This window comes from Penicillium longicatenatum (assembly GCF_028827895.1).
Source record: "Penicillium longicatenatum strain IBT 33135 chromosome Unknown contig_6_segment0_segment0, whole genome shotgun sequence".
Lineage (NCBI taxonomy): Eukaryota > Fungi > Ascomycota > Eurotiomycetes > Eurotiales > Aspergillaceae > Penicillium > Penicillium longicatenatum.
In genome coordinates this window covers 3,023,119-3,037,030 of record NW_026643123.1, presented here as the reverse complement: position 1 = coordinate 3,037,030, position 13,912 = coordinate 3,023,119, and the positions used below count along the sequence as shown (strand labels likewise).

At 57.5% G+C, this 13,912-nt stretch overlaps 1 protein-coding gene across 1 annotated transcript; it reads left to right on the top strand.

Annotated features, from left to right (window-relative positions):
- Positions 1–1,092: 1,092 nt before the first annotated feature.
- nrps14 (PKS-NRPS hybrid synthetase psoA) lies at positions 1,093–13,444 on the top strand (the record flags this gene model as incomplete). The annotated part of the gene is made up of 6 exons (XM_057119711.1): positions 1,093–2,394; positions 2,504–5,283; positions 5,420–7,441; positions 7,482–8,599; positions 8,653–10,425; positions 10,518–13,444. 6 exons carry the CDS (start codon positions 1,093–1,095, stop codon positions 13,442–13,444), a joined length of 11,922 nt encoding a protein of 3,973 aa, XP_056969266.1.
- Between the last annotated feature and the right edge of the window lie 468 nt (positions 13,445–13,912).

Here is a 13,912-nt window from a genome sequence, read left to right as displayed (position 1 = left end):
TGCAGAAAAAAAACCCCTCAGCGTTGAGTCCGAAACGCCTGCCCACTTGAAGAGAACCCTGTTGTGCTGCGGCAGCTTCTCTGCGAGGTTTCTGGAGAAACCGGGCGTGAACCTGTCAGTCAGGTGGGCTTGCATGGACACGACGTTGAAGCCGATCAGCACCCAGCTCAAGACATCAGTTACGCGAAGAGACATGATCCCGAGAGGTAAATGGAACACGCTCTTGTTAATGACAGTTAGGACTCTGAACACACTCCTATGGAACTCCAGTGTCATTACTCGGTGGAACTTACCGTGGCTGAAGCAGGTAACCCTTGTCTTTATTGACAAGCAGAAGGTGGCGAATTCTGTCCGAGAGAGGTGAAGCTCGCTCGGCCGACCGGATGCGAGATGATATTTGAAGATATGGCTGCGGCGGTTGTATAGTCAAAAGGAGTCTTTTTGGTAGGCGGGTGGACTACTATAGGATCGACTAGGCGTAGAGACGAATGACCGAATGGATTGACCATCAGCTTCACTTGCCTGCCGTGTTGATTAGTTCGGTTGTTTCCAACTCCTTCCACTTACAATACGTGCTCTGGCCACCATTAGTACCGAGATTGTGGCGAACCCTCGTCTTCGGGAGTTCAGTTGACAAAGCCAATAGAGAAAGTCCCGAGGTTACATGTAGGAACTCGATGCTGGCGTCAAGTGCGAGCCGCATCCTTCAGGGCCCCGAATTTAACTGACTGCCTGGTCTTACCCGAGTCTCTAGCGCCCGAGCCGTAAGTCACTAAGTCTCAACTAGCGGATGTTGACTCCGAAACGATTCTCTTGAGGGTTGTCAACCGGCGCTAAGGCTGAGATGAGAAGCCGAAATCTAGACAGCGAGGGTGAGTCTGGGTGAGACTTGTTAGCGAAGATGGAGAGGACTCTATGGTAGATAACAATGCATTGCCTCGTCGCTCAGTATGATTTGTGTCTTGCTGTCTTATCCCAAGTTTGCTCTGTGACCGTCAACGAGTTTCAACACCAACTTCCAGACTGTACTGTAACTGTACCACCATCTGTCATTCATTATGACCGCCCCTCACACCGCTCCGCGGCCTGGCAATGCAGAGGCCATCGCTGTCGTTGGGAGCGGGATGCGTTTCCCCCGGCTCCTCGAGCAGCCGATCCAAGCTCTGGGAGCTTCTGCTGAAGCCGCGCGATCTGCTCAAGCGCGTTCCCGAAAATCGGTTCAATATCGATAACTTCTACCACCCCAACCCGACCCACCACTCAACCACACATGTTAAGGAATCGTACTTCCTCGATGAGGACCACCGCCATTTCGACGCGGGCTTCTTCAATATCAAGCCCGTCGAGGTGGCCGCCATTGACCCACAGCAGCGTCTGCTGATGGAGGTGGTTTACGAGTCACTCGAGGCGGCTGGAATGCCTCTTGAGTCTTTGGTGGGTTCTCGCACTGGAGTCTACGTTGGACTCATGACTGGCGACTACTTTGAACATCTGCACAACGATATCGACACCCTGCCAACCTATGTTCCGACGGGAACAGCCCGGAGCATCATGTCGAACCGCATCTCGTACTTCTTTGACTGGCATGGCCCCTGCATGACCATCGATACTGCGTGCTCTTCCAGCCTGGTGGCGGTCCACCAGGCAGTGCAGCTGCTGCGAAGCGGCGACTCGGACATGGCCGTTGCGGCGGGAGCCAACATGATCCTTGGCCCCGGGCAGTACATCGCCGAGAGCTCGCTGCACATGCTGTCGGCCGATAGTCGGTCCCGCATGTGGGATGCTGACGGGACCGGATATGCGCGCGGCGAGGGAGTAGCTGCGGTGGTCTTGAAGCGCCTTAGCGATGCGATCGCAGACGGAGACAAGATCGAGTGCATCATCCGAGAGACTGGAGTCAACCAAGATGGCCGGACCAAGGGCATCACCATGCCCAATGCCTCTGCACAGATCGACCTCATCGAGCAGACTTATGTAAAGGCCGGGCTGGACCCGAGGGACCCCGGTCAGCGCTGCCAATACTTTGAAGCGCACGGAACGGGAACTGCGGCAGGTGATCCCAAGGAGGCGGAGGCTATCAGCAAAGCTTTCTTTCACCCCGGCGATGACATCTCATCCAATCACAGCGATCCGCTCTATGTTGGATCCATAAAGACCGTGGTTGGTCATACTGAGGGTACGGCGGGATTGGCTGGTCTTCTCAAAGCCTCGCTCGCAGTTCAACACGGCGTGATCCCGCCCAACCTGCTCTTCAACAAGCTTCATCCCGACATCGAGCCTTTCTACACCAACCTGGAGATCGCAACGGCCCCCAAGCCATGGCCGGCCCTCGCGAATGGCGCTCCACGCCGTGCCAGTGTGAACAGTTTCGGCTTTGGTGGCACAAACTCGCATGTTAGTCTTACCAGCAACATTTATACCGCAAGCGCCGTTGAAATACCTAGGCGTCTCAATCTCTGCACTGAATCCACATATCCAAGAACTTACTGACCATTCTTTTCAGGTTATTATCGAAAACTTTGTGCCACCCAGTGCTGTCACTCCCTCGCGGGACATCAAGGATGTCGCCGCTCCGCAGTTCGTGCCGTTCAATTTCTCAGCTGCTTCTGGAAGTGCCCTGAGAGGTGTCCTGTCCGGCTACTCGGAATACCTCCAATCTCACCCAAATGTCGACATCGGTGATCTCGCCTACACGCTGTATGCTCGGAGGTCCCACCACGCCGTGCGAGCCAGCGTTGCGGCAGGGTCGGCAGCGGACCTCCAGGCCAAGATTGCCGAGCTCCTTGCCGCACCTTTGGAGGGCAATAGTGCTTCTAGCTTCGGCACTCGTTCAAAGGCACTGTCACACCCCGTTCGCGTCCTAGGCGTGTTTACCGGCCAGGGTGCACAGTGGCCGTCTATGGGCAGGGCCCTGGTAAAGAGCCCGTACGTTAGAAAGATAGTCGAGGACCTAGATCAGGAGCTCCAGCGCCTTCCTGAGCCAGGACGACCCAGTTGGACTCTTCTGGAACAGCTCACCTGCGATGCTTCCGAGTCTCGCGTCGCCGAAGCCGCATATGCACAGCCTCTCTCTACCGCGATCCAGATCATCTTGTACGACCTCCTCACCAGCGCAGGCGTCACTTTCCAGGCGGTTGTCGGCCACTCGTCCGGTGAGGTTGCCGTAGCCTATTCCAAGGGCTACATAACCAAAGTAGAGGCCATCAAGATCGCATACTACCGAGGCTACTATTCGACCATCTGCACATCCGACAAGCCCGGAGCCATGATGGCCGCTGGAGCATCCGCAGAGGATGCCAATGAGCTCTGCAGCCTGCCCATGTTCGAGGGTCGTGATCTGTGCGTCGCCGCGTACAACTCACCCACGGGTGTTACGCTTTCTGGAGACAGCGACGCCATTGAAGAGGCGAGGGAGATCCTTCACGATGAAGGTAAGTTTGCGAGGGTCTTGAAGGTCGACAAAGCCTATCACTCGCCACACATGAAGAAGGTGGCACCTGGGTTCCTCGAAGAACTCAAGGGCTGTGGTATCCAGGCTCGACATGTGACAGGAGACACTCCCTGGTTCTCCAGCACGTACGAGGACACGGAGATGAGCGGTGACGCACAGGACGATCGCGATCTCTCGGGGCCGTACTGGGTGAATAACCTGCTTCGGCCCGTGCTCTTCACCCAGGCCGTCCAAACTGCTGCTGCTGCACAAGGCCCATTCGACTTCGCCATCGAGATCGGTCCCCATGCCGCATTGAAGGGTCCCGTTCAAGCGACGCTTCGGGAGATCAGCGACAGTGGGGAGGCTATACCATATGCGGGCCTGTTGAATCGTGGAAAGGACGACATCGAGGCATTCGGCGATGCTCTCGGCGCACTCTGGTCCCGATTTTCTCCTTCGCCAGTTAACTTTCGGGAGGTAGACTCGACGGCATCCGGCACGAATGGCCGTGAGCTTCTGAAAGATCTCCCCACGTACCACTGGGACCATGACAGGTTCTACTGGCACGAATCCCGCTCGTCTAGAGTCCAGGCCATTGCCAACAATCCCCCGCACCCGCTGCTAGGCACGAGACTACCGGATGCCACGGAGGACGAGATTCGCTGGAGGAACCTACTCAAGCTGAGCGAGATGCCGTGGGTCCGCGGCCACCAGCTTCAGGGACAGGTCATCTATCCGGCGACAGCATACATTGCCACCGCTGTAGAGGCCGGTAGGTTCCTGTCGCCCGACAATAATATCGCCCTGATCGAGATCGAGGACTTTAGCCTTGGAAAGCCGCTCGTCTTTGGAGACAACGACACCGGTATCGAGACTGTCTTTTCACTGCATAGCATAACCAAGGAGGAAGGCGGCAAGAGCTTTGTCGCCTCGTTCTCCTATCATGCATCCACCAACGTCGAGATGGAACTCTTGTCCGCCCATGCGACCGGCAGACTTCGAGTCACGCTGGGCGAGACGCACGCGCGATGGCTCCCGTCCCGAAAGAGCGATCCCCCCAACCTCGCCGACGTCTCAGAGGACCAGTTCTATAGCTTCTTGGAACCCCTTGGCTACAGCTATACCGGACCTTTCCGGTCGCTCTCTTCGATCCAGCGAAAGCTCAACTACTCGTCCTCTGTCATCGCAGTGCCTCCGCAGGACGACGAGCCGACACAGATGCTGCTCCACCCCGCCATGCTGGACACGGCGCTACAGGGCATTTTCTTGGCCTACTGCTTCCCAGGCGACGGCAGTTTCGAACAGCTGCACGTCCCCACCGGTATCAAGAGCTTCCGCGTCAACGTCGGCCTCTGCGAGCAGTGCCTCGGACCGAAGAGCAGCAGCGTGACGTCCTGTGCGCACCTGACGGAGAACCCAATTACCACGAGGCGACTCCGCGGCGACGCCGACATCTACACCCACGAGGGGGCCGGTCTGGTCCAGATGGAGGGCATCCAGGTCGTCGCCTTTGCCGAGCCTACGGCGGACGCGGACAAGAAGATGTTCACCGAGTACACGTGGGCGCCGCTCAACCCGAACGGCGACCTGGCCATGGCGGGCTACAGGGCCACCGCCGAGGACTACGAGTTCGCAGAGGCTCTGGAGAGGGTCACCTTGCATTACATGCAGAGCCTCACCTCCCAGTTCCCGCCCGAGGTCCGACAGACCATGAACCTCGAGTGGCACTTTGAGTGTGCGTTTGCGTTCTACCAAGATGTCATTGACACCACTAGGGCTGGGACGAGGCAGTTCGCCCAGAAGAAGTGGATTGATGACAGCTATGCCGACATTGCGGCTTTGAAAGCCAGGTAAGTCCTTTCACTCTACCAGTTTCCTGCTACCTTTCCCCGTCCTTGTGCGAACTAGGTAGTGGGACAATCCTACGATCGATCAAGACTTGGTAAATCGAGATGTAAGGGATGCTGACTTTTGACTTTCACACAGATGGGCGCACAGGACAGAGCTGCAGCTCTGCTGTGTCGTGGGTGACACCCTGCCGGCTGTGCTTAGAGGCCAGACGACGATTCTCGAGCACATGACCAAGGACGGTCTGCTGGATCGCTTCTACGAGGTTGCCATGGGCATCCGAGAAGTGACCATCACCCTCGGCCGGACCGTGAAACAACTCGTTCATCGGTACCCACGCATGAAGATGCTCGAGATCGGTGCCGGCACCGGCGGAGCCACAAAGGTGATCATGAGCGAGATTGGCCGCTCGTTCGCCTCGTATACCTTCACCGACATCTCAGCGAGCTTCTTCGAGACTGCCCAGGAGGTATTTGACGCCCTTGGCAGCAAGATGATCTTCGGAATACTGGACTGTGAGAAGGACATCGCGGCCCAGGAATACGAAGAGCACTCGTACGACCTGGTCGTCGCTTCGCTAGTCCTCCACGCGACTTCAGACCTCCGCCGGACCCTGACCAATGCGCGCAAGCTCCTGAAGCCAGGCGGTTATCTGGTCTTCATGGAAATCCCCAACAACGAAGTGACCCGTGCCGGATTCGTTTTCTCTGCCACACCGGGCTGGTGGCTGGGCCAGGCGGACGGGAGGAAGCTGTCGCCGTGCGTGTCGACGCTCGAGTGGCACCAGCTGCTGCTCGAGTGCGGCTTCTCGGGCGTCGACACGGCCACGCCCGAGCACGATGTTTTCCCCTTCACGCTGACTGTCATGGTTTCACAAGCCATTGACGACCGCGTCTCGTTGCTCCGCGAGCCACTCTCATCGTTCAGGATGCCCGACGCGGTAGAATGGGACCTGGTTCTCGTCGGCGGCCAGACTCTGGGAACGAGCCAGCTCATCGACCAAATCACTCGGCTGGTGCAGCCGTTTGGTGTGAAGCATACCGTCTTCAAGACCCTCGGAGACATGGTGGGTGCTGCCATAGCAGCCCCTAACAGTGCAATCCTGTGCCTGACGGAGCTTGACGAGCCCGTCTTCCGCGCGCTCTCGGAGCGGACGCTCAAGGGGATGCAGCGGCTGTTCGAGACGCAGGGGACAGTCCTATGGGTCACACAGGGAGGCAGATCCGAGGAGCCGTACATGAGCATGTCGATCGGCCTCATCCGGACCGTCATGCTGGAAAACCCTGACCTGGTCTCGCAAGTCCTCGACCTGCCCAGCGGCGCGAAGCCCGACCCGCGACAGCTTCTGGAGCAGCTTCTCCGTCTGCGATATGCCGCCACGTGGGAGAAGGATGGCAACATCGACAAAATTCTGTGGACGCAGGAACAGGAGCTCGCCCTCGAGAACGGGGAGATTTTGGTTTCTCGCGCCTATCATGACACGGCCGCCAACGACCGGTGGAACGCTTCCAAGCGAACGATACACAAACCTATCGACCCGCGGGCCACTCCGGTCAGCCTCTCGCTCAGTTCCTCCAAGCCGCATCTCGCTCTGGATAGCTCGCTCCAACCCAGAATGTCCACAGCTGCGGATGACTCCTCGCATGTTCTCATCAAAGTCGGACACTCGCTCTTGGCGCCTGTACTCGCAAAGCCTCTCGAGCCTACCTACCTAGTCCTCGGCACCAGCACGGCGACTGGCAAGTCTGTGGTTGCTATTGCGCCCAACAACGGCTCGTATGCTTGGATCGCACTTGAGAACGTAATCGAGGTGCAGGTGCCGGCGGGTAGCGAGCCCCAGTTCCTCTCCCAGCTGGAAAATCTGCTACGTGTCGAGAACATGCTGTCCGTCTGCAGGAGAGACTCGATGCTGCTCATTCATGAGCCATCTCGGGAGCTGGCATCCAGCCTCGTCGCGGCTGCATCCAACTTGAACGTGACCGTCAATTTTACCACCTCGTCTGCATCAGCCACTGACGGCCCATGGATCACAATTGACTCCTACGCTCAAAGGAGAGAGATGCAGTCTTTGCTACCTCATGGTGTTGCCGTGTTTATCGACGCCTCCAAGGATGCCCAAGATCGGCTGGGCGCATTGATTGCCTCCTCTCTGCCCGACTCGTGCCTTCGGACGACACTTACGGGAATACCCGCGCTACAGCACGCTCGGGGGTTTCACCGTCGCTGATCTACGTTCGAGGTTGGATAGCGCAGTGCAATTGTCGTTGAAGAACACGGTCCTTTCTGGTGACTCGAACACCAAATTACCGACCATTACGCCGGAACAACTAGTCGCAGGATCCAAAGTCGACGCGGCCATCTTGGACTGGACCAGCACCACTGAAGCAAGAGTTCCAGTGGAGATTACCACGGTTGACAGCCTCGTCAGCTTCAAGAGTGACAGGACATATGTCATGTTTGGGCTGACGAGCGACTTGGCGCAATCCATCTGCGACTGGATGGCGACGCACGGAGCGCGAAACATAGTGCTCACGAGTCGCACTCCCAAGGTCGATGCCAAGTGGCTAGAGGACATGACCGAAGTTGGAGTGAGGGTGGAGGTTGTTGCAAATGATATCACTGACAAGGCTGCTCTTACTTCGCTTGTGGACCGCATACGCCAAAACTTCCCTCCCATTGCGGGCATCGCTCACGGCGCCATGGTTCTCGACGACGTCGCGTTTTCCGAGATGCCGCTCGAGAAGATGACCAAGGTCCTGGGCCCCAAGGTCAACGGAGCCATCTACCTGGACGAGATCTTCCGTGCGGACGCACTGGACTTCTTTGTCTTCTTCGGCTCCGCAGCGACCATCGCCGGCAACCGTGGACAGGCGGCCTACAGCGCCGCCAACTCGTTCATGACGGCGCTGGCGAGCAAGCGGCGCAGCAAAGGCCTGGCCGCGTCGATCCTCCACATCGGCGCCGTCATGGGTGTGGGGTATGTCAACCGCAACAAGATGATGAAGGAATCCGTGCACGACGTTCTTCGCAAGGCCGGCTTCCTGATGTATTCCGAGAGGGAATTCCACCTCTGCTTTGGTGAGGCCATCCTGGCGTCTCACCCGCACTCTAATCGGAACCCCGAGGTTATGACGGCGTTGAAGACGTATGATCTGGAACATGTCATCATCCGCTGGCCCCAGTTCCCCCGGTTCCAACACTGTATTCAGAACGATTCCGAAAGTGACAGGAAGCCGACCAAGAAAGCGGCTGACGCGTCTGTGAACATGCGACTAGCTGAGGCTACCACGGAGGAAGAGGTTTACGAGATTGTGCAAGGTAAGCCTGTTTGTCTTGAAGGGCACTACGTCACAGAACTGACCCTTTTATAGACGGCTTCGTCCGTAAGCTTCGCGCCATGCTGCATATTCCAGACGACAGGGAGGCAACCCAAATTCTGTCGTCGACAATCGACGATCTCGGCGTCGACTCTTTGGTCGCCGTTGACATTCGCTCCTGGTTCATGAAGGAGCTCGAGATCGAGGTCCCCGTGTTCAAGATCCTGTCCGGCGGCCTGGTCCGAGAGCTGCTCGAGGACGCCGTGGCGATCATGCCTGCCCGCCAAGCACCGGGTGAAACCAACTCCTTGCTGAGTCCCGAAGCAGCGAAGCCCGATTCGACCCTGCTGTTAACCCCGGTTCCAGAAACCAGCGCAAACTCGTCGACCCCAAGTAACTCGGGCGACGATGACCAAGACAAGCAAGAGTCATCGTCTGCCACGTCTGCCTCAGTGGCAGACTCTACCGAGGTCTCCAAGCCATCCTTTGACAAGGTTCTGCCAGTGTCTCCCGGTCAGTCCAGGTTTTGGTTCCAGAAGCACATGATGGACGACCAGACAACGGCAAACAGCACCATATGCCTCCAGATCAATGGCACCATCAGGATCGGCAGCCTTGAGAGCGCAGTCCAGAAGGTTGCGGCCCGCCACGAGTCTTTCCGCACCTCTTTCTTTGTGGACGAGAACCAGAAGGCCGTGCAGGCCATCTTGGGAACATCGTCTCTGCGTCTAGAAACGGTCATTCTTGGCGATGAGTCGCGCGTGGCTCACGAATTTGAAAATCTCAAGAACTACGTGTTTGATATCGAGCACGGCGAATGCATGCGCATCATCCAACTCGGTCTGACACCCACCAAGAGCTACCTCCTCGTCGGAGCCCATCACATCATCGTGGATGGGATCAGCTTGGAGGTCATCCTAGACGATCTACAGAAAGCCTACAACGGCCAAGACCTTGTCTCCGAGCCGGCATACCAGTACTCAGCCTACTCCGAAAAGATGCGCGAGGACTTGACATCGGGCGCCCTGCGACGTGAGATCGAGTACTGGCAGTCGGAATTCGCAGAACCGCCCTCACCCATTCCTCTACTCCCCTTCTCGGCGGCAACGAAACGCGCCCCTCTCACAACGAACGCGCACAACTCGGTGACCCGTACCATAAGCTCCCAGCTTGCGGACCAGATCCAGCGCGCGTGTCGTGAACGCAAGGCAAATCCTTTCCACTTTCACCTGGGCGTGTTCGAAGTGCTCCTGTTTAAGCTCTTCGGCGAGAGCGACATCAACATCGGCATGGCCGACGCCAACCGCTGGGACGACCGGGTCGCTAGGAGCATCGGCATGTATCTGAACTTGTTACCGCTCCGGTTCCGGCTGGACAACAAGCAGTCGTTTGACGAGGTGCTCAAGCAAACGCGCAAGAAGGCCTATTCCGCCATGTCCAATTCGAGACTGCCATTCGATATCCTGCTCGAAAATGTGAACTGCGAGCGGTCGACGGCCTTTAGCCCCCTTTTCCAGGCATTCATCAATTACCGTCAGGGTGTAAGCGAGAAGCGACGGTTTGATAATGCCGAGCTGGAAGTCACGGCGATGGAGCTTCCCAGAGCCGGCTATGACTTGTCCCTGGACATCATCGAGAACCCCGGAGGCGACACTCGCGTCTCCTTCATGGTGCAGAAGAGCCTGTACTCTGATAGCGATGCATCTCGCTTGATGGATATGTACTTCGCCCTATTGAACGACCTATCTCGGTCTTGCGATCAGGAGCTCCAGCAGGTGTCATTGTTCTCAAGCGAGGATATCAGCAATGCAATCCGGCTTGGGAAGGGTAAGTTAGCTGCCTGTCCACATATTCCAAGTCACCTCTCTACGTTCATGACCTAGGCCTAGACGGTGCAGTACTAACAATGTTTGTTACAGGTCCCATGATGCCTTCCAAGTGGCCGGAGACTCTGGTGCACCGCGTCGACGAGATGATTGCCAAGAACCCTAAGAGTGTTTCAGTCAGAGACTGCAACGGCAAATCATGGACTTATCAGCAGCTCGATACAGAGGTTGAAAAGGTCTCGTCCGCCCTTCTCGAGGCAAACACGAAGCCCGGTTCGGTCGTGGCCATCTTCCAGGAGCCGTCTCCCCACTTTGTATCCTCCCTGCTTGCCATCCTGCGGGTTGGCGCCGTCGCCGTGCCTCTGGACTTCAACATCCCAACAACAAGGCTCGGTACCATGATCAAAGAGTCCAAGTGCTCGGCTCTGCTCACCAACACCACGACAGCTGCTCAGACCGCAGACCTGGGCCTTTCAACTTCTGTCGCCGTTGTGGATGTTCTCCGCATCCAGGACGCAAATCTAGTTCGCCGTACGGTTCCCGCCCGGGCCAGTGACCCGGCAGCGGTCTTCTTTACCAGTGGCACCTCCGGGGTGCCGAAGGGCGTGGTCTTGTCTCACGGCAGTTTACGCAATCACGTAGAGGCCTTGGTGCACACGCATAGGTTTGGGCGGGAGACAGTCTTGCAGCAGAGCTCGGTGGGCTTCGATATGTCTCTGAACCAGACCTTCATGGCCCTGGCCAATGGCGGGACTCTCGTCATCGTTCCCGAGGCTCTTCGCAAAGACCCTGTTGCGGTGGCCAAGATCATGCGCGAGCAGAACATCACCTACACAAGCGGCACCCCATCCGAATATCTCGCTTGGCTCCGGCACGGCGCAACTAGCCTCTCCCAAAGCACACACTGGAGATATGCGACGGCCGGTGGCGAGAAGTTCCCATCAGAGCTGCTACAGTGCTTCCGCCAGCTCGGCGGCCTCTTCGGACGCGATTTCCACTTCTTCAATGCCTACGGCCCGACCGAGGGCTCCTTTTCTTCGAGCGAGATGGATCTCAGCCTAGGAAGCCACCTAGAGGACGGGCATATTCCGGCCGGTAGGACCCTTCCGAACTACGGTATCTACATTATGGACCAGAACCTAAGCGTCCTGCCCGTCGGGTGGTCCGGAGAAGTCTGCATTGCCGGCGCTGGTGTGGCCATAGACTATATCAACAATGCCGAGGAGTCGCGGAAGAAGTTCCTGACGGACCCTATGCCGACGTCAGTGGCTATCCAAAACGGATGGACCAGGATGTACCGATCTGGAGATAAGGGCGTCCTCCGGTCTGACGGCACCTTGGAGATCATTGGCCGCATGGAGGGAGACACGCAGATCAAGCTCAGAGGTCTACGCATCGAACTGCAAGATGTCGAGCAGTCTATCCTGGACGCAGCCAAGGGACGGGTTAAGACGGTGGTCGTCACGCCTCGTGGTGACCCAGCACTCCTCATTGCGCATGCGGTGCTGTCGCCATCGGATGCCTCAGCGGAGAACGAAGTCGAGTTCCTCCGCAAGCTCGCCGCCTCGCTGCCCCTGCCTCAGTACATGCGCCCCGCGGCCATCGTCCCTGTCCCCTCCCTGCCCCTGAATGCATCCGGTAAAATCGACAGGAAAGCCCTCCAAAGACTTGCCATTCCAAGCATATCCCAGGGACCAAAATCGACAGGAGAAGAGCTTACAGAGACCGAGTCCAAACTGTGTCAGATCTGGCGAGACACGCTGCCAAAACAGCTGGAGGAGGTGCACCAAATCGACACCGCTTCCGACTTCTTCCATGTCGGTGGCAACTCGATGTTGCTTATCGAGCTGCGACAGCTCGTCAACGAAAGGTTTCAAGCCAACCTGCCCCTGATCAAGTTGTTTGAGAACAGCACACTGGGTGCCATGGCAGCAATGATCCAGGATCTCTCATCGGATGCCAATACCGCGATAGACTGGGCGGCTGAGACGGCGATCCCCGAAGACCTTCTCGAAGCCCGCACACAGCAAGTCCCGACAGTGGCAGTACAAAACAGCATGTCTCCTAAAATTGTGGTAATGAGCGGCGCGACTGGTCTCCTGGGTAGCGCCCTGCTTCGACTCCTCGTCGACTCCCCCAATGTCAGCAAGATCCACTGCATCGCCATCCGCGACACCAGCAAGCTGGCCGAGTTTGCCAGCTCCCCCAAGGTCGTGCTACACAAGGGTGACCTTGCCCTTCCGCGCTGCGGGCTCTCGGAAGCCGAGGTCGAGTCAATCGCGGCCTCGGCAGACGCCATCATCCACAACGGCGCAGACGTCTCCTTCCTCAAGACTTACCGCTCCCTCCGGGCCCCTAACCTCTCCTCCACCAAGGAGCTCGTGCGGCTCGCGTCTGCCCGCCGCGTCCCATTCCACTTTGTGTCGACTGCCACGGCGGGCAAGTTCAACAAGTCCGACACGCTGGCCCCCGAGTCGCTCGCGCGCTTCCCGCCCCAGCAAGGCGGCGCCGGGCTCGCAGACGGCTACGCGGCGTCAAAGTGGGCCAGCGAGGTGTTCCTGGAGAAGGCGACCCGGGAGCTTGGCCTGCCAGTCTTCATCCACCGGCCGTCGGCCATCATGGGCGATGAGGCGGGCGACGACATCCTGTCCAACGTCCTAGAGTACGGGTCGCAGACCAAAGCGCTCCCCAACTCGAGCCGCTGGACCGGCTACGTGGATCTGGTGTCTCTCGAGAATGCCGCTGGCGGCATCGGTCGCTCGGTCTTGCAGGCGGCGTCGCCGGCCGCCCGAGTTGAGTATCTGCACCATGCGGGCGACCAGGTCATCCCCGTGCAGAGCATCCGTGACCTGCTCAACGGCGAGGGGGGTGCAGACTTGGAGTCGCTGCCCATGGGCGAGTGGGTGGATGGCGCTGTGCGGAGTGGCATGAATCCGCTGGTGGGCGAGTTCCTGCGCAATGCGGACGAGAGTGGTGGCCTGCTGATCGGACAGAAACTGTTGTTGCGCAAGGGAGAGTAGGTGTTTAGGTGAATTCGGCATAGCTTTTGAGGGAGCCGAAGCAAGGCCATGTCTTTTGTTGCACTTTCTCTGCACTTTCTCTGGCGTAAACCTCTGCAAACAGCATTTATCCATATGGATACCCATGGATATCCATGGCAAGAGGCGGGCTTGAGCCTTTATTTTAGGCTCGCGAGCTTTTACGAGCCGGGCCACGAGCCTGGCCTTAAGCTCATGGATATCCAAACTTTAATCTGTTACTAGAATATAGGTATTCTCTCTAACGTCATCGACGTGCATAACTTTCGCGGTCCTTTTTTGGTGTGATATTTTTATTAACTATGGTTTAATATTAGTCATCAGACTTATACACAATAAAATAGGTTAAGCGCAAAAAGTTATGCCGCCAAGGAAAACCCCGTGGATATCCATGGATATCCATATTTTCTAGACGGGCCGAGCCGGATACCCTAAAAAAGCTCGCGAGCT